General features: G+C 43.4%; 3 protein-coding genes across 3 annotated transcripts; 1 reads left to right on the forward strand and 2 right to left on the reverse strand.

Moving 5' to 3' along the window:
- Positions 1–6,366: 6,366 nt before the first annotated feature.
- LOC133922573 (uncharacterized) lies at positions 6,367–9,400 on the reverse strand. The gene is made up of 2 exons (XM_062367954.1): positions 9,020–9,400; positions 6,367–6,624 (listed from the first exon to the last, which is right to left on the reverse strand). Exon 1 carries the CDS (start codon positions 9,316–9,318, stop codon positions 9,043–9,045), a length of 276 nt encoding a protein of 91 aa, XP_062223938.1. The 5' UTR covers positions 9,319–9,400; the 3' UTR covers positions 6,367–6,624; positions 9,020–9,042.
- Positions 9,401–9,576: 176 nt separating this feature from the next.
- Positions 9,577–13,814, forward strand: LOC133922571 (putative clathrin assembly protein At5g57200). The gene is made up of 15 exons (XM_062367952.1): positions 9,577–9,848; positions 10,391–10,460; positions 10,567–10,664; positions 10,765–10,903; positions 10,998–11,125; positions 11,239–11,331; positions 11,430–11,480; positions 11,581–11,646; positions 11,748–11,813; positions 11,920–12,000; positions 12,203–12,274; positions 12,359–12,526; positions 12,626–12,704; positions 12,885–13,003; positions 13,091–13,814. Exons 1-15 carry the CDS (start codon positions 9,768–9,770, stop codon positions 13,502–13,504), a joined length of 1,725 nt encoding a protein of 574 aa, XP_062223936.1. The 5' UTR covers positions 9,577–9,767; the 3' UTR covers positions 13,505–13,814.
- A 57-nt stretch (positions 13,815–13,871) lies between these two features.
- LOC133922572 (glycosyltransferase BC10-like) lies at positions 13,872–19,094 on the reverse strand. Its single transcript, XM_062367953.1, has 11 exons — positions 18,880–19,094; positions 17,723–18,231; positions 17,496–17,594; positions 16,446–16,546; positions 16,291–16,362; positions 15,788–15,878; positions 15,501–15,581; positions 15,113–15,169; positions 14,913–15,035; positions 14,787–14,825; positions 13,872–14,405 (listed from the first exon to the last, which is right to left on the reverse strand). Exons 2-11 carry the CDS (start codon positions 18,101–18,103, stop codon positions 14,277–14,279), a joined length of 1,173 nt encoding a protein of 390 aa, XP_062223937.1. The 5' UTR covers positions 18,104–18,231; positions 18,880–19,094; the 3' UTR covers positions 13,872–14,276.
- Between the last annotated feature and the right edge of the window lie 57 nt (positions 19,095–19,151).

A 19,151-nucleotide genomic window follows, 5' to 3' on the forward strand; every position in this document is an offset into this window, starting at 1 on the left:
CTTTTGTTCCTCTACTTTTAAGTTCTTGCTCAATATTTGTGCATATTGTTCGATCTACTTGTTCGGGTGTATTTGATTGTAGGTTCTCCGTGGATCTACGTGGAATCGAACACACAATATCACTTGGTTTGAGCTAGAACTCTTTATCCGTACTTTAAATTCAGTTTCGAGCTCAGTTCTGTACAGAACCCGGAGAATCTGGATTTTCCTGGAGACTCCGAACCTGTACAACCTGGAGTATCCGGACTACCCCGGATGCTCCAGATTAACAGTGATTTCAGGCGTCTGAACAGTATTTTCAGCCCTTTTTCAATTTAAGTTTTATTGCATATCTCTCGCTAGATTAGAGTAATTTTTGTCACATTAGGATTGTAATTTCCACACTTATTTAGAGTGATTGTGCACTAGTTGAGCCTAGCATATTTAGGTTTTTTACTTGTAAAAAATCCATTAATTTATATTCCACTGCAAGTTTAGACCAACGGTAAAAGGGGACGAATTTTTGCAAAAACACCTATTCACCCTTCTCTAGGCGACATCATTGTCCTTTCAATAATGCTATTCAATTTGAAGTAAAACTAACAAGTACAAAGACTAACTCAAGATAGTAAACAAATTGCTCGAAGTTGCATAAGAGATAGAATAACCAAAGAGGAAGACACAACGAATTTGTTCCTGAAGTTCAGATCCTTGAGGGGATCGTACGTCTTCATTGAGGGGCTTGATCGCACTTGAGTCGGGTCTCTTTCAACTCTTTTTTCTCATAAGGTTGCACAAAGCACTCCTCAGCTCCACTTGGTACTTCTTTCCTTTTGGAGGCGGAATCCAGCCTTCACAAACTCCTCACGGCGCACCACAAGTGAATCGGTAGCTCGTGAGTGACCCATAGCCGTCTAGGAGACCTAAATCTCCAAGAGTAACAAATGCACATGAAACAAAGCTTGGAGATAAAACCTAGTGCTCAAAGATGAACTTGAAATTGCTTTCACTAGATCTCTCACTCAAATCCCTTTCTCAAGATGTAGCACAAAGCAAGGGAGAGGAGAGGTGAACTTTAGGGCTCTAGAGAGGTGTTTTCTTATCAAGGCAGCAACAGCTCAGAGAGGGTAAGGCAAAGGGGTATTTATAGGGTATCCTCCAAAAACTAGCCGTTATGTACTTTTCCAGCCCATATTGGAACTTCCGACCTTAAGATCAGAACTTCCGATCTATTCAAAGTAACTGTTATGCATTACTCTATCCAAACCGAAACTAGAAATATACACACATCGGAACTTCCGACTAAATACATCAGAACTTCCGATTCAACAGAGAACTTCCTGAGCGCTCAAAATTTTACACGCCGAACACTCTGATCAACATCGGAACTTTCGATCCAAAACATCAGAACTTCCGATTCAATATAGGACTTCCCAAACGCTCAAAATTTTAACACGCCGGACACTTTGACATATATCAGAACTTCCAATATGACCTATCGGAACTTTCGATATCAACAGAACGTTTTAAAAATAAGTATATATGTTGTGGATTGTGTATCTCATTCTAAGGAATAACTTTGAGCACTAAGATCATAACAAAGATTTGAACGTTGCATCCATCTTAATAGAACGGTATTTCTATACTAAAATTAAAGTAAAATACTATAACTATAGGAATAATCATGCACCATCTTCTTTATTCATTTTAAGGAATCATCAACGTCATTTAGCTTTTATTACCAGGACTTTTACCTATTCAAATACTCATTGAACATATTAGTTCCTTAATCGTTTATCATCAATCATTAAATATGATGCTTACGATACATGATTAAACTTATTAACATGATTACAAGTTTAGAACGTGACATTGCTCTCTTATCCTTCCTCCTGCTCTCCTCATACTAACTCCCTTCTTCATCAATAAATTCAGTGAACTTCTTGGCTGGACTCTTGCTAGGGGAGCTGTAAAGGGCCCTTAGCTTTTGAACATCTTTGCCATCAACACTTATGCCACCAGATAGAACTACATTGTCATCAAGGTTCCACGTCAAATATCTCCACATATAGTTCTACCACTCCAACTTAGATATGCAATCTGACACACACACACACTATATATATATATATATATATATATATATATATATATATATATATATAGGAAAACTAGTATGTACTCCTGGGTGTATGTACTCCCACCTCTCATATACCACTTTTACACATGTGTTATACTTCTTTATCACTTTAAATATACTTCATTAGTAATTATAAGATACTACAATACAAATCCCACGAAATTTTTTATGAAATTCCATGATTTTTATCTTAATTTGCGTATATACTTCTTTTATGTATAAAAAAGAGTATATAGCAAAAATGAAAGGCTAACATTGAATTTTTTTTCATACAACTCATATTGGAGTATCTTAGAATTAGTATTAGAATATACTAAAAATAATAAAAGAGTATAAAGTGTTTGTTTAGGTGGTATATTGCATGTGGGAGTACATACTTCTAGAAGTATAGAATAGGTGTCCTCTATATATATATATATATATATATATATATATATATATATATATATATATGCATATCTTGTCATCTGGCAATTTTCTCAATCCATTGCTAAGCTGAGCACGTGGAAACAACCACTGGAAATTCACTTCATCTTCTGTAGTCAGAGTGACATGATCAGCAAGATGACCTCTGACCTCAGGTAATGACAGCTTGTCCTTCTCCACATATGACATCTATGTACGACCTCTCACGTAGCACACTGGGTTAGCGATAAATAGTGGTTAGTGCACTGTTTCACAAAACCATAGGGGTTACGGGGTGGTTTTGTAGTTTAGGGGTAATCCGATCTCCAGGATTCCTTAGGGAGTAAAATGGGAAATAACTAGTCCAAAGCCCGTACCGTACATCAGAGTCCGGCCCACCTCTTCCTCCGCACCCAGCCACCGCCGACGACTCGGCCTCGAACCCGAACCCAAGCCGCCGTCTTCCCCCTCCCCTTCCTTCCTTGCTTCCCCGGCCGCACGCCGCGAGCGAAACTGTAATCCGCCACCGCAGCTCCGCCATGGACTCGCTCCTCGCCACCTACGCCTCTTCCGACGACGACGACGACGAAGCCCCACCGGCTCCCACCGCCGCGGCCCGGGCCGGCGCGAAGCCTCCCTCCACCACCTCCTCCGGCGGTGGGATCTTCTCCTTGCTCCCGCAGCCCAAGTCCACCCCGCTCTTCTCCTCCCTCCCGGCGCCCAAATCTGGCCCCACTTTCGCTGCCCTCCCGCCCCCCAAGTCATCAGCCTCCTCCGGAAACCCTAAGCGCGTCGTCCAGTACCGTCCGCAGCCGATCCGGCAGCCCACCGGCGACAGCTCCGACGAGGAGGAGGACGACGCCAAGAAGCGCCGCGCCAGCGCCGCCGACGCGCGCCCGCCCGTGGCTGCTGGCTCGGGACCCGTGTCCTCGTTCCTACCGCCGCCGAAGCACTCGCTCGGGCTCGGCGCCGGGGCCGGCGCCGGCGCCAGGAGGTCGGCTATAAATACAGCTGCGCCGGAGAGGTCAAATCTTGGCGCAGTTGTGCCTTCACGCTCGGCTGCCAACACAGGAGCGCCAGAAAGGCACGACAATGATGCTGCCGATGACAGCGATTCAGAGGATAGCGACAATGACGATATGCCTGTGCCTGAGCAGCAGGATGAGGGGCACGAAGAACAGCAGGGTTCTGATGCTGGAGCTGGACAGCAACAGCAGCAGCAACAAGGCTATGAGGCCTATGCGTGGGATCCAAACTACTATGCTCAATACGGCGCAAATTATGGCTGGGATCCGAATGGCAATGTGAATTATGCGACTGGAGCGCAGTATGAGGCATATGGAGGAGAGCAAGGTGGTGGGTATGTTCATTCACACGGAGGAGAGCATGGCGGTGGCTACGAGCATGTGGCGGGAGCACCATATGGAGTAGATTATATTGGAGGGTATGAGCATGAAATGGCAGCAACGACATTGCCACCGGTTCAAGAATCGGTACTGCCACCAGAGTTGGGTAGGATCGGAGGGAAGAGAGGTAGGAATGATATACCGGCGGAGATTGTAGAGGTAAACCAGGCTGAGCTGATGAAGAACCGACCAAAGCAGGATAAGTCCAAGCTCACTGGATTGGCCTTTGGTCCTAGTTACCAGGTACAGATCTATCACTCCATGCTAGGTATTACTTCTGCTGAGCACATATTAGGTCGCTATTAACTCATTATGCTTGAACAGTTTCACTAGCCTAGTATAAAATCCAGTAAATATATCATAAAAGTGGGATGTGTGTGCTAGATGGTTAACCATCTGCTCATTGCTCAAGACCTGAACACTACTGCTATGAATTATCAGCTGGCATTACATAATTGGGCTCCATGCTTAACTGACAGTCACACAATAGTATTTAAGCAACATCGTCAAGTGCGATACAGGGTCTGATGTTAGTCCACAAGCAATGATTCTTGGAAATACGTGCAAGCATGCCACGCTGTTTTCATTTTCCATTGCGAATTTAATTCTTCAGGAAACAAGCAATGTACTTTAGTAAATATATCTGTTGGGCTGTAAGTCATATTTCCAATGGTTTGGTTGCCAGATCTTTTGTGGAGCAAATGGCTATATTTTGTACTTTAATGAAGTGAACAGTCATTCTATTCCTCGCAAAAGAAAAAATAGTAATTCTATTCACAGTTAATTTTAGAAAATGACTTTCATGTAAATAGGTATGCTTGTTGAGCTTGCTTATAGTTCATACAGACAGATAGTGTCTGTTTATGGCTAACACTTTTTTTTTATGGGCAATGATACAGCTTCACGCTCAAGTAAGCTGTATCATCACAAAGAAAAAAAAAAGTGAATGATGATTCCATGCTGCACCTTTTCAATGGATTTGCACAAATTTGAAGCGTTGGAAGGGTTAAGTAGCTGGAATCCACCCTTGGTTTGTGTTTTACAATTTGTGCAACTCAAGAGGTGCACCTATTAGGTCTGACTGCGTTAAATAAAGTATCTGTTACTCCAGATCTAATGCTTTTGAGACCTTTCCTATGTGATTTTGGGTACATGGAGAAAACAGTGATGCATCAAGACAAGCTCGGTTTAGGCCATACAATAGAAGACAGTTGAAATAAGAACAAGCAAGACATGGTCCTAATTTTCTTTTATTTGGTCAGTGAACATAGGTTGGTCTTTGTTGTAGTATGAATGATGGTATTAGTGATAGGATGTAAGTAGGACTTCAGGTTCAGGTCATATCTATCTTGCCAGTTTCCAAATTTATATCGGAAGGACTTGATCGCCTTAATAATATACATGAACTGAAGTAAACTAGTGTAAATGGGACAGCATGTATCACTGTATGGTTACGCTGTTTTGGTAATATGGTATTTGTGAATTTAAAAAGTAAAGATTAATATAGGATCTCACGGTTCCCAGATGAGAACCATGTTTTGCAGATCCAGCATCCCCTAGTTCAACAGTAGGCTTGTTTTTACTGAATTTAGTTCACCAGCGCAAAATATTTCTGTTCATCAGTGTTCATTCACTATTTCTTTTTGCGTGAAAAATCTATTCTGCATCAATAAATCAATATGGTTATGGTACTTACCCAAGATTTCTACCTTGCGAACAGCCTGCCCCGTCAGCGAAGGGAAAGCCATCCAAGTTGCATAAAAGGAAGCATCAGATTGGTTCTCTATTTTATGACATGAAGTCAAAGGAGATGGAGCTGGCCGAGAGGCGCTCCAAGGGCATTCTTACGAAAGCAGAAACTCAAGCGAAATACGGCTGGTGAGCATGTCAAGGAAATTTCAGGATACCATTATGTAACGTGTCGGAATTGAAATGTTTACGAACGTTGTTGTGAAATTTTTTGTTGTAATAGTTATGTACGATGTAAACCCAATGTGGAATAGTTAAATGATATATCGATATTTTGGTTGTCCGGCTTTTCCTTTCAACTCTCGTCTCCAGCTTGTGGTTGTGTACATGTTGGTGAAATATCTGTTCCAAGTAGGTAGCGCCTAGGCGGAAATTCAGCAGCAGGATGTAGATACGCTGGCTGACTTATAAATTTGGAGCATTGCCTGCCTCACCTAGTCACCTCCAATTTCTATTTCTCAAGTGGCATACTGGCATAATGTTGCAAGAGGTACTTACAAATATTAGCGCACGCGAACCCCCATTGGATCGCAGAGTAAAGAGGTTATACATTGCCTTAAAATATTTCATAAGTGCACAAGAAAATCCGCAGCAACTTCAAAGTGAACAAAGAAAAAAGAGGCATACAACATCAACCAACGCACGATTGCAACCAAGAAAAAAATAGATGTCACAATGAGTCAGCAATGCAGCAAAATGGTACTGGAGTATTATATCGCAACGCACTTGTAATCTGTTACTGAAAACGTCTTTAATCACAATGCATGCACTTCTCAAGTTTGAAGTTGCTTATGATGAGATGCCGAGGAACATAACAATAAACTGGACAGTTTCCTGCTGTCTGAGTACAAAATAACCCATCAAATGAACATTGACTCCAGGAGCTCATCAGTAGAAGAAAATAGAAGCCATCAGCTTGCATGGACCCCAGATAAGCCACGAGTCCTGAAATACGTAGAAAGAAAGGGTGTCACAGAACCGCTTTTAATTGGAAGGTAGCTGAACCTTTAGATCAGCACCCTAGTGATGCATATTGTCATAGGCAATACACAAACGAACAGGTGCAGCTATCATCTGCTTGCACTGGAAATACCATATCTTGCCCAAAACTGCATTTTCACATCACCGAAATCTGGAATGCATCTCTCTAAAGTTGTAATAACAAATAATCATGCAGTTAATCTATCCTAAATAATGTTTACCAATCCCTTGTAATTCATTTTGTTTACACCACAAGATTCCAAAGCGGATCTTCTCAGAATGGGACTAAGATAGACATACACAATGGGAGCAGCAGCATTTAGGTCTCCTACACAAATCAGATACCTATTTTCTGCCAAAGCACCACACTAGGCTTTTGTGGCTATTACCCAGCAAGCTCTTAAGTTCAAAACAAACCTGTCTATGTACTCCATAAACAAATTTATTTTCTCATTTCAAAAGTGAACCAAATATTCTGCGAATGACTTGAGATAATTTTTGAGTGATTATAACACCAGTTCAACAAGGCAGTAAATCAGTTTGCAGATTCCGATCTTTCCATTTGAACAGCATATCTTTAACTCTTAGGCCCTGTTTGTTTCAGCTAGAGATTGTGGATTGTAGGTTTTACAATCTCTAGCTCAACCAAACAGGCAGCTTCTTGCCACAGATTGTAGCAATCTAGATTCTAGATTGTCACAATCCAGCAATCCATCTCCCACCGGATTGTGAAGTGCGAAAAGACACCTCTGCCCCCCACCCCACCCCCAGCCTGCTCTCGTTTTCCTGCCGCTCTTCGGGCAACGACGACGATGCTCACCGTCGGATGTGGGAGACTGTCCCCGAAGTCGATGGTTAGGTGCTCCTGCCAGTGACCGAGTTGGCATGGACAAGGAGGCGGCGCGGTTGAGGATGATGAAGATGGAGGTGTGCGCGCGTGGGCTTCGGGATGTAGGGTGAGGCTCTCCCGAGCCGAGGTTGTGCCTGAGCGGGCTGTCAGTGAGGAGGGTAGTGGTGGCGAAGCTCAGCTCTGGTCGGCGGGGAAAACACGCATGAGCAAGGGGCTGAGAGGAGAGATGAGGTGATGGAGGCCAGGTAGAGGAGCCCATGGCAGCTCCTTTGCGGTGGATTTGATGAGCTGGGGAGGGGGGGAGCTGCCACAGCTGCTGCTCTGTGCCTGGCTGAGAGAGAAAGAGATGGTGAGCAGAGAGAGTGGCGGGGTGAGGAGGCAAGGATAAGGACAGGAGAGGAGAGAGGTGATGTAGAAGATGACAGATGGGTCCCACTCGATCCTACACAAGAGCAATAATGCAACCTCTTCCCTCTCTGCTAGAACAGTGCTAGAACAGCAACTATAAATAGCAGAGAACCCATTTGAAAAGGTTGCACCCTAAAAGCCTATGAAGAAATCGTGTTTTTCATAAATATTCTACGAGTCCGACCGAATGTGAAATGTGTCACAGAGGATAAACAGGGCACCCAAAACAGATGAAGGCATTACAGACTTTTAACATCCAAAAGCAGCAATCAAACACCGCCCCCCCCCCCCCCCCCTTAAAATCCAAGTTGCCAAACAGCTATCACAGCTTTTTGACCCTTAGCTTTTTAAGGGTCCACAATCTACAAGCTACTTCGCACAATCCCCAGCTGAAACAAACTAGGCCTTAACCTAGCCCACAATCATACTCAACAAGATGAGTAGAGCTAGTAAACTTACATCCACAGTAGAGCACACAATGCAAGATGCAACTACCATCTACTGAATAGTTGACCAATTAAGCAGGACCTATTGATGTGATATGAAGAGGTAGTCAGAGAGCTAAGTTTCCTGAACAATTACACAATATAGATACGCAAAAAGAGAACACCATGATTAAGGAAAGATGTGATGCTAGTAAATCCAATGAATGCCAAATTTAAATATGTATCGGCATTCATCAACTAACACAACCTTTCCACCCTAAACTAGCGGAAGGGGAAGAAGAGCTAACACATTAAAATAGCTTACAAATTCGGGGTTATGGGGCATTGTCCCATTTCGCAGTCCTCGCTCTCGCATCTCACACGGACATAGAGAGAAACATCGCACTATCACAATCAGTCGAGCACAAACGCAGGCAAACAATCATCGCAATCACTAGCCAGCCCAGGCAATCACGTCTCACAACAAACACCCGAATCTATAACCAGCAGGAATCCGCATCTAGGTCTACCAACCGCCAAATATATGACCCTAAGCTCCTCCACGATCCATCCATATGCGAAATGCGATTATCCGCGACAAAACGTATTGGAAAGATCCACCTCGCACATGATAAAATCGGATCAGACTAGATGAGACGCGGAGCCGCGGGCTCACCTCGGGCGCGGCCGGCGACGGATCTAGTGCTTCCCGCCGTGCTTCTCGAGCTCCTCAAGGTGGGCGAGGTGGGCGCGCTCCCAGGGCAGGTTGACGAGGTAGGAGAAGGCCATCCCGCCGAAGCAGACGTGGAAGAGCGGCTCCGGCGACCCCGTCTCGATGTACTTCTCGATGTAGCGGTCCACGGCCTGGTCGGTGCTCTTCTTGACGTTCTCCCAGGTGAGCCGCGGCTTCAGGTGGCCCGGTACCTCGCGCACCTTCATGCCCCGGATCTCGTTGTACAGGGCTCGCAGCGCCATGGGTGGGTGACACGATCTCCCGCTCGCTCTCGCGCTAGGGTTCGCTCGTCGGCGTGGGCGGGTAGGTGGGGAGGAGGATGGGACGGGTAGGGAATTTGTTCGGGTAGTGGGACTGGTTTTGGGCCGGGCCGGGCCTGGATTGACTCGTGCGGTGCGAGGAATCGGCTTTATGGGCCCATGAGTGGCATGCGAGGGCCCACCTGGCAGGGAGGGTGGAGGGCATCTTCGTCGTCGTCCTCCTCCCGCGCATGCGGGCAGATACAAATGGCGGCAACACCTCCCTCTCTCTCGGCTCCAACACCGACCGCAGGCTAAAATTAGCGAGAGACGTGTGGTGGGTGAAGCAGGGGGCGTGGCGGCGATGTGGCATTCTCGATTGGGAGGAGGGGGAGGAGAGAAGAGAGGAGGAGGGAGAGAGGGTGCAAAGTGGGTTGGGTGATCACGACCTGATGGGGTCGTGGCGCAAGGCCTACGGCGCCCTCAAGGACTCTACCAAGGTCGGTCTCGCCAAGGTCAACAGCGACTTCAAGGTGAGCCATGGCGACGAGAGCGATCGCGGGGGAATGATGCATCATTTCCCCTTTCCTCGCTCTCTTTGATACTGATTTTAGACAACGTAGGAATGAACAGAATGAGGAATTTTGGCTGGTTTATTGTTGTTGGTTTCTATCGTACTTGATTTCCGATTGCTGTAACCTTGATCGTCGTTATTAATTTTTGCATTTTTCTTTATTATTTGGTTCATTAGTGCGTTTATTTATTGTGCCTAGGGATTAAAATATCAGGAATAGCGGGAATTTCGAAGATAAACGAAATATCTTATTTTGAAATTTTCTGTCACTAATATGTGGGGCCCACATGACCGAAATTTTACAAATTTTGATCTTTTCGTCGGTGAGCGAAAAAATTGTAAAACGAAATTGAAATCCCTATTTGTGACTATGACTCTGTGTCCTGAATGATTTGTGTGGATTCTGAATTCTCCACCGATTTACGTAAAACTGATATCAACATTCTCTTCGATAAATTATCATTGATTGTTTGATTGGTCATTGTTTGTCTCAAACAAAAGGAATTGGATATTGCGATTGTGAAGGCGACCAACCATGTCGAATGCCCTCCCAAGGAACGGCACGTCAGAAGTGAGTGCTCATCCTGTACCTTAATTCCGCTCGTACCTTGAATTTGTCAATCTATTCCCCCGGCGCAATTCCTGTACTAGTCTTGTAATTCCGCTTTGCGTCGCAGAAATATTCTTCGCAACCTCAGTAAATCGCCCTCGCGCAGACGTTTCGTACTGCATATATGCATTGGCAAGAAGATTGTCCAAGACAAAGAATTGGATAGTGGGTGTTGTCCCTCTTTCCTCTTCAATCTCCATGTGTAGAATTTGTACCGTGGACCTTCGTTTCATTTCCTTCACACATATTTGATGGCGTCTTACAGGTTGCTTTGAAGACATTGATAGTGGTACATAGGCTTCTGAGAGAAGGTGATCCTACATTCAAAGAAGAATTCCTTGCCTATTCATACAGGGGAAACATTTTGCATATAGCCAATTTCAAGGATGAGTCGAGCCCATTAGGTTGGTTCTGCGTCCTGCTGGATTACAAGGGTGGATCTGATTCAAGGTTTCCTCCCAGCAAATGATGTCAATTCACCTGTCTCTAATTTGGCAGCTTGGGATTGCTCTGCATGGGTTCGCACCTACGCGCTCTTCCTGGAGGAACGGCTCGAGTGCTTTAGGGTTCTAAAATACGACATCGAAACCGAGCGCTTGGTGAAATCTCCCCAGTGTTCTAGCAAGGTAGTTTTGTCTTTATCAATTTTGCTAATCAACATTTTAACGATATAGATACTTTACCCCTTTTCAAAAAAAAAAAATCTCATGAATGTGCTTTAATCCTGACACAAATACAGGCACATACTAAAACAAGGACCTTACCTTGCCCTGATCTTTTGGAGCAGTTGCCTGCACTGCAGCAGCTGCTTTTCAGGCTTATAGGCGTCCAGGTTTGACACGCCCATGCCCTACTGCTAAGCTCTTGAAAGTTGCAAGCTTGTTGAATGCATGTTGTTCACTAGTTGCATCCCTGTTTTCACCATTGAAGCCTGAAGGTGCTGCCTGCTCAAATTACCTTATTCAATATGCACTAGCCCTGGTAAGCTGCAAACATCTTTCTTTTCTTGCAAAGGTTGTTCCCATTTTGCAAGAGATATTTTTTGTTCTTATAGATCATATGAACGTCTTTCATTTCTTAGGTTTTGAAGGAGAGCTTCAAGATCTACTGTGTAATTAATGATGGCATCATCAATCTTGTTGATATGGTAAAGTAGCAATTCTTCATGGCATCCTACCACATGAACCATGGTTTTCATTGTCGATGAATCATAACCATAGTTTTTTTGTTCCAACCCATCCGGTGCAGTTCTTCGAGATGCCAAAGTATGATGCTATCAAGGCTCTGGCTGTTTATAAACGAGCAGGCCTGCAGGTGTGTCAATTTTGGTAGCCGACTGTTCTACTGCATTTAAGCTTAGCATAGCAAGCTCACCAAATTCTTGTCACAAGAAAATGGTATTGATTTTTCGAATTCACAGGCAGAAAACCTTGCTGAATTCTATGACTTGTGCAAACATCTTGAGCTTGCCAGGACATTCCAGTTTCCTACTCTCAGGCAGGTTAGTACTTCTCTACATTTTTCCATCTTGATTTAGAGCTGATGCGAGGCTTAACGCTTAAAAGTCTCAATCGGCACAAAACGAAAACCTCAATCGGCACGAGATGTCGAAAATATTCATGGGACAGGCTAAGGCATATGAACTGCAAAAATCTCAGTGATTTGTGGAGTTCTAATGTGCATTCATCATAACTGTTCTGCAGCCACCCCCATCATTCCTAGCAACAATGGAAGAGTACATCAGAGAAGCACCCCGTCTCTCAGTTAAGAGTGTGGTGAGTGCAGCTCTTTTTGAGAGAAGAGTACTAGAGCAGTTCTTTGTGCTATCGTGTTTGTAACTCTTAATGCTGCCAAAGCAGGAGAGTGAGGAGAGGAAGCTACTGACCTATAACCAAGAAGCTCCAAAGGAGCCCGAAAAGCCGGCGGAAGAGGAGAAAGAAGAGCCTGCAGAGCCTGAACAAGAACCAGAACCTCAACCTGAGCCAGAATCAGAACCCCAGCCACTGGAAACAACTGGAGATCTACTAGTATTCTCCTGGCTTTTACCGGATCCGTTTCTGCTCAACACTAGTGTATGTTTATCTGAATCTTGTCCCTTTATGTTCTTGGGTTTGTGCTGTATGCAGAACTTGGATGCAGAGGTGAATCCTTTGGTCGCGGAACTCGAAGAAAGCAATGCATTGGCACTTGCCATTGTGGCTCCAGGTATACTAGATCACTTGGATCAATTAGATCCTTATGCTAGCTGTTCCTTCTAATAGCATCACAAGTAGTATTGTTGGCACATTGGATACCTAATTTTTCAATAAATTTTGGTCTTCATTGCTGCTATCAAGTGATGCAATGAGAACGAAATGTCATCAGTTGCTCTGGTTTTGCAAGTAGGTGATCAAAACAAGGCCTCAACATCTAAAAATCTGTTTGATGGCAACACATCTGGATGGGAGCTGGCACTGGTCAATGCTCCAAGCACCCATACTAGCCAAGCAGCCGAGACTAACTTGGTATGTACAATCCTTACTCCATTAGCTGCTTTTCATTATCAATCTGGAGGAAATTTAGAGACATTGCTCATGAGTCATGATCAACAGGCTGGAGGCTTTGACAAGCTATTACTCGACAGCCTCTACGAAGACGAGGCAAGGAGGCAACAGATCACCAGCGTGACCTACACCGGTAGCCTTGGAGCATCCAACCCGTTCGACACCAAGGATCCATTTGCCATGTCCAGCAGCTTTGCGCCACCGTCTAATGTTCAGTTAGCAATGTTGTCTCAACAGCAGCAGTACTACCAGGCACAGCAGAATCAGCAGTATTTCCAGCCACAGCAACAGTATTTTCAGGCACAACAGCAGCAACTGAACCAGCGGCAGCCAAATATGTACCAGCAGCAGCATCAGTATTCTGCACCTCCCTACGGACCTTCAAATCCATTTGGTGATCCTTTCAGTGACCTTGTAGCAATGGCTGCTCCAGGAAAACAAGGCAACTCAAGTTTTATCTGAGCTGGTCACTCCTTTCTGGTCATTATCACTTGAGTAGAGCAACAACCTGTACAGCTTGAGTTTATTTGCTGGATTAAGATGTTGTATATTAATATTTTTTTGCAGCATCCACATTTGGATATAACATGACAAGTACACGTTCTATAGTATCATATTTTACTACATTGAAACTTATGCATGAACAAGAGGCTCACTGTATACTGAAACCATGCAGCGATACAGGAAAGAAATTGCACAAAGTAATGGTACACTCACCATGATCCAAAGTTACTGCACACGTTCATATCAATGGCTTCAGAGTGTTATGAAGAACATTCCCCGGCAGAGGTGGACAAAAGACGCAAGCTAGAAATGTAAATGTCGACAAAACTCAAAACAAGATCAGGTTAAACTATAAGGTGGTACTCATTTCATAATCACTTCGTGTCTACAAAAGAATGGATCATATAATAACAGTTCAAATTGACAAAACCCCTGTTACTCAATAAACAGGAATCTAAGAAGATGGGACCGAGGAGGGAAAGTGAAGTGAAGAGCTAACAGAAACATACAGAAGGCACAAGAATTACAAGGAGGGCAGTGTCAATACTACGTAGCACCTCAGCCCTACCTAGGGACTCAGAATTACAAGACGTCACTATTGCTGCAGCAACGGCCTATATCTGGCCCTGGATCTGTGTTAACCGGCTAAGTATCAATTTCACAATTTACATGAAACAGGAAAAAAAATCCTAGGGGAATACTAGGCCAAAGGCAAAGAATCATGTAGAATTCAAGCGTATGTGTAACTGGAGAATAGCTTCAGTAGGTTGTTCTGAGCTTCTGGGTAAAACTTTCTAGCAAAAAGGTAGCACGGTCTTTTTGTTCCGTTCCACATACATGGGGTCATTGTCACAACTTTCTGCAATATAGATAAAGGAACACGTCAGCATTCCACATGCTACAACACCATATATTCAATTTGAAAATTTGTTGAATTATTTGAGTGGAATATTCTGCAGAATGCCAGCTAATGATTGGGATCAGGTATTAACGCATCATCCAAAAAGAGTAGTCACATGCATTTATTTCGAAATAAGTCACCTTTGCCTCTCACTTAACTACCCAAAGACTAAGGCCAAGTTTGATTCCTTGAGTGCATAGCACACCCAAAAAAATGCGAAAACAAAATACTTTCAGGTGTTCTTAGATAAATACAGTACCACAATAACCATCACCAAATCCTGGTAATAGCAAATTCCTATGTTATGCTTGGGAGATAAGGAAGATTTGATATGGTTACCTTATCATCACTTGTGATGTGGAAATTCTCATTGACAGACTGCACAGAGTAAAGCAAACAAATCAGTATGGAACATAAAGAGGACAATTGGCAGAAACATGTCCATTTAGCACGATAAAAGCATACCATTAAGTTCTTTAAGAGTTCAAAAGTAACATCTGCAGCTCTATATGACCTTGGATGCCATTTTCCTTCAGACCAATCAACATGAGTCACTGACCAATTAGCAATTCCAGCAGGATCTACCATCTGAAGATAAAAGTGCAACTACATCAGGACCCGGGAAAAAATGAAAGGTAAATGTCAATTTAAAAAGAAGTACTGACATTGAAGAGGGTTGGCAAATAATGCTCATCAGCAATACAGTTGCGTCCCTCTGCTGGCTGCAAATCACAAAAGGAAGACATTGCTTAGTTAAGTTTTAAGAAACTGTAGGTTCTAGAAACAGCTATCATGTAGCATGGGCAAAAATGCTGCCAGCCTGTCATGTGGTTATGGAACTAAGCAGCAGAAGTCTTTTACCCAATTTTCCTAATATCAGGTTATTATCCAACTGAAGTTTCCTGATAATACTTCTAGATTACAGATAAAAAAAAACGTCCTAGCTCTGTTATCAACTTCTTTTTACAGTTAGCATACAACATGTATTAGAAATGGCATAATATGCATCTGGTTTCATTCTATTGGCAAAATCCTTGAAGGAAGGGAACATACCTTGCAATATAGCTTGAACTTATTGTAATAAAGGTTGTCTGCCAGGATCACTAAAGCATGTCTTCGTGTTACAGCAAACCACTGCAGCAAGCACAAAAAATTACTCAGCAAAGCATGAAAAAATGTAGGTGATCATCACATATCAATACAACTACCATGTCCTGGTTCCTGAACTGGTTGGCTTTTATGGCAGAATAGAAATTATGAAAATATGTAAACGAGTGGACTTTGCCACTTTGGAGCAGCAACATTATGTAAAATACTGAGCTATTATAGCAAACATGTACCTGGGCACCCTTCCTGAAGTCCCTCTGTTCTATTTCAGGAAGCATTTCTGTGGAATACCTTCCACTTCCATGTGGACCAGGATCCAGGAAGCTGATAACATGGACAAATCAGAAGAAACACACGTGGACATTTTTTCACTCTCAGTCAATGAAGTTATTTAAAACTGGGCAGTGATCATAACTCCTTGTTCTGATCTTTTAGATCAAAATATACAGCTATGTTTTCTAGACTATCCTCTGATATCATATATTCATTTCTTTTAGTAACAAATGCCGGTGAAAAATTAATTGTGAAATACAATGTGCATGATGCAATGGAACTATTCCTGGTTACCGAATTCACAACAATTCCCATATTAAGATTCCAAGTGTATTTGGTTATTTGAAATAGAGGTGTGAATACATGGGGGATTTAAGCAGAACTATGTCCTCCGATGCTAGTTTTTATATATCTGTATTTTCGTCTTCACATAAGGATACATTATGCGTGGTGGTTCTCTTACCAATCAATGAAGCTGACATTTGATCCCATCAGATAATTATATATGTAATCAAATGTATGCAGTGGAACACAGCTGTCACTCAAAGAAAATGTTCATTAAAATATTAGCAAAACAAATGAAAAAATAACTCTTTTGTGTGTAAAATAATTCAAAACCTGTCAGAAAGCAATACGAAAAACTGATTATCAACATCTTCCAATGCATTTGCTAATAGCCTCTTCTCTGCGTCAACCATCGAAATCCTCCCCCATACTACCTGAAATTCAAAGACATCGTAGTGTTTCAGTTCTGCGAAAATAGATAAGATGTAGCACAAATGACTAGAATGATGTGTAAGAAAAAGGGGAGTTGGATGCAGAAGAAATGACAAGGATCATTCGTATTAGTGAAATTTTAGAAGTTGAATCTTAGTTCTTTTGCTGCAAAAGGATACTATGGTCTTCTTATCTTAGGAGAACCAACCCCATAAAGCCTATAACAAGTCAAAGACAGATTAAAAGGTTCCCTTGCATTACGTTCATTCATTGTAAAAGTAATGCCGCTTACAGCTTGAAAACTAATTCAGTTGCTATTAGATATTTCGGATCTCTAATTAGTTCACTTTAATCCTACTGTAGCTCCGAAAAGCATGTGAGACAAACTCCAAATGGTCCATACATCAAAATCTTTACTCTATACATGTCATAATATAGTTTATGGTCAGACTAGACTTGGCTACCAAGCAAGATGGACAGCATAACTGAGCTCTTTTTTCCTAGTACCTCGGAACAGTTCAAATTATACCTACGATAGTTATCTTGACTCAAGATTTTGCGTGAACCATCTGGTTAGTTTATGTTGTGTTGATCCTCCATTATCAAAATGGGAAATAGTCAGTCTGTTGAAATCAAAAGAAATTTAATCTGGAGTGACTGTAAAGAGTGTGATTGTTTCAGATAAGTATTATCCATGTCCTGCCCAATAGAAGCCCAAAACTAACAGCTAGACCCTAAGAAAAGTTTCTTGCTACCACATGATGGATTTATATTGTTTGGTAAGTTCTTAATAAAATACGCACTCAAAACAAAAACAATAACAATTTTCTTCTTTTTCAACAGCCGCAAGAGCTGTAAAGATACGATGATACTTTTTATTGATTGTCACCTACTAATAGCATGAAATAAGATAAAGAAAAATAAAACATATCCAAAGTAGTAAGTTAGTACCTTTTCACTGTGAATTTCACGGCCAACAAACAGAGAACTGGAATGTACGGGTTTCTCATGTGATGCATGGATGTAAATGGAATATCGCCCATCATGACCCTGTATACAGAAGTCCAATCAAATTTAAATTGACTATTTGATAACTAGAAGATGGTACAGGCAGACATGAGACAAAGCTTCATGTCCATTAAACAAAAAAGCAGGTGATGAGTATATATGCACCAAACCTGTAAAAATTTCTCCCACAGTTTCTCAAAAGGCAATGAACCTGGTGTCAAGAACATAAAGGCAATCTTTGGATTCTTTGACACAGCCATAGGCATGGAAAGGAGATCCCTAATAACCACAGATGAAACAATCTCTTCATCAGTTCGCTCCCGGGCCACAGTAGGGAGCCAATCCTTGAACGGAGTACAGACACTCGAAGCAAAGAAGTAGCACGCGGTGTAGCGCCGTGGAGGGTATACATAGGCCCCCATAAGAGCAACGCAAACCAATGACAATAGCACAATGATCCACATGGGCTTCTTAGCTGTGCCTCGGTGGCGCAGAGGGGGCATGGCTGTCATGTCCTTGCTGCTCCTCTGCCACATCTGCGATACTTTCATCTCCTTGCCATTGGCAAATCAGAACCAATACCTTGTGATGACAGCCTCCACCAATACTCCAAGACTACATGCCACGCAGCAACCTCCAAACAGGGTGAATAACACTAAGCCCCAGAGTGGCCACCTTCCTGCAATGCAAGGTATCCACATCATTGATCCATGGATCAAGAAAGCTCTAAATCACACATCTGATACGTACAGTAAGGCAACTGAACAAGATGCAAAGCTATAAGCGTACAGCAAAACCACCTCTACTTATCTTAAGGTTGTTCTACGAGATCTGCTACTTGTCTTACTTCTGTTACTGCTCTGACGGTCCTACTTGCTTGGCTTGAGACTAGATACGGCGCGGTTTAACAAGATTTGGACGGCTCCAAATAAATAATTCTAAACAGTTCGGTTGTCTCGTCGATCAGAACAACAAAAACATTAGGCGATCCCCCTTGCCCAAATCAAATCACGCCCACCAAAGGCGGTGGAAGAGTCCAAACAGGTGTCTCTCAAAAGTCAACTCCTAACCAAATCCCACGCCCCCCACCGCAACCCGCACCGCATTCCGAATCCAAGCCCAATCACGACAACCCCAAACGCACCAAATCACACGCCCACACCAAAATCGCCTCAAAATTCACGAGGAAAATCGAAACTCCACGACCACAACAACACAAGCAAGCGTTAGAACGCAGCAGGGTGGACCCATCCCCGGAGCAACCCGCCCCAATGCGAGGAGGCGAGCAGGGAGGCCCGGGGCAAGCTCAACCGGCGCGGCGACTTACACTGGTCCGGGCTGGAGCACGAGGAGCGGCGAATCCGGCGGGGCGCGTCCCGGGGCGACGCGGGCGGCGGGATCTGGGGCCTAGCGCCGGCGAGATCGGGCTAGGGCTCGCGCGCGGCGGAGGTGGGAGACGAGGAGGAGGTGGTGGTGGAAGGGGAGGAAGAGGGGAGGAAGGAGAGGGATTTAAGCAGCGGGATTAATTAACGGCGGAGTGGAGTTAATAATTTGTTAAGGCCTTAACACTCAACAGGGTGGGTTTCGCTTTCCACTTCC

This window comes from Phragmites australis, chromosome 6 (genome assembly GCF_958298935.1).
Source record: "Phragmites australis chromosome 6, lpPhrAust1.1, whole genome shotgun sequence".
In the NCBI taxonomy this organism is placed as follows: domain Eukaryota; kingdom Viridiplantae; phylum Streptophyta; class Magnoliopsida; order Poales; family Poaceae; genus Phragmites; species Phragmites australis.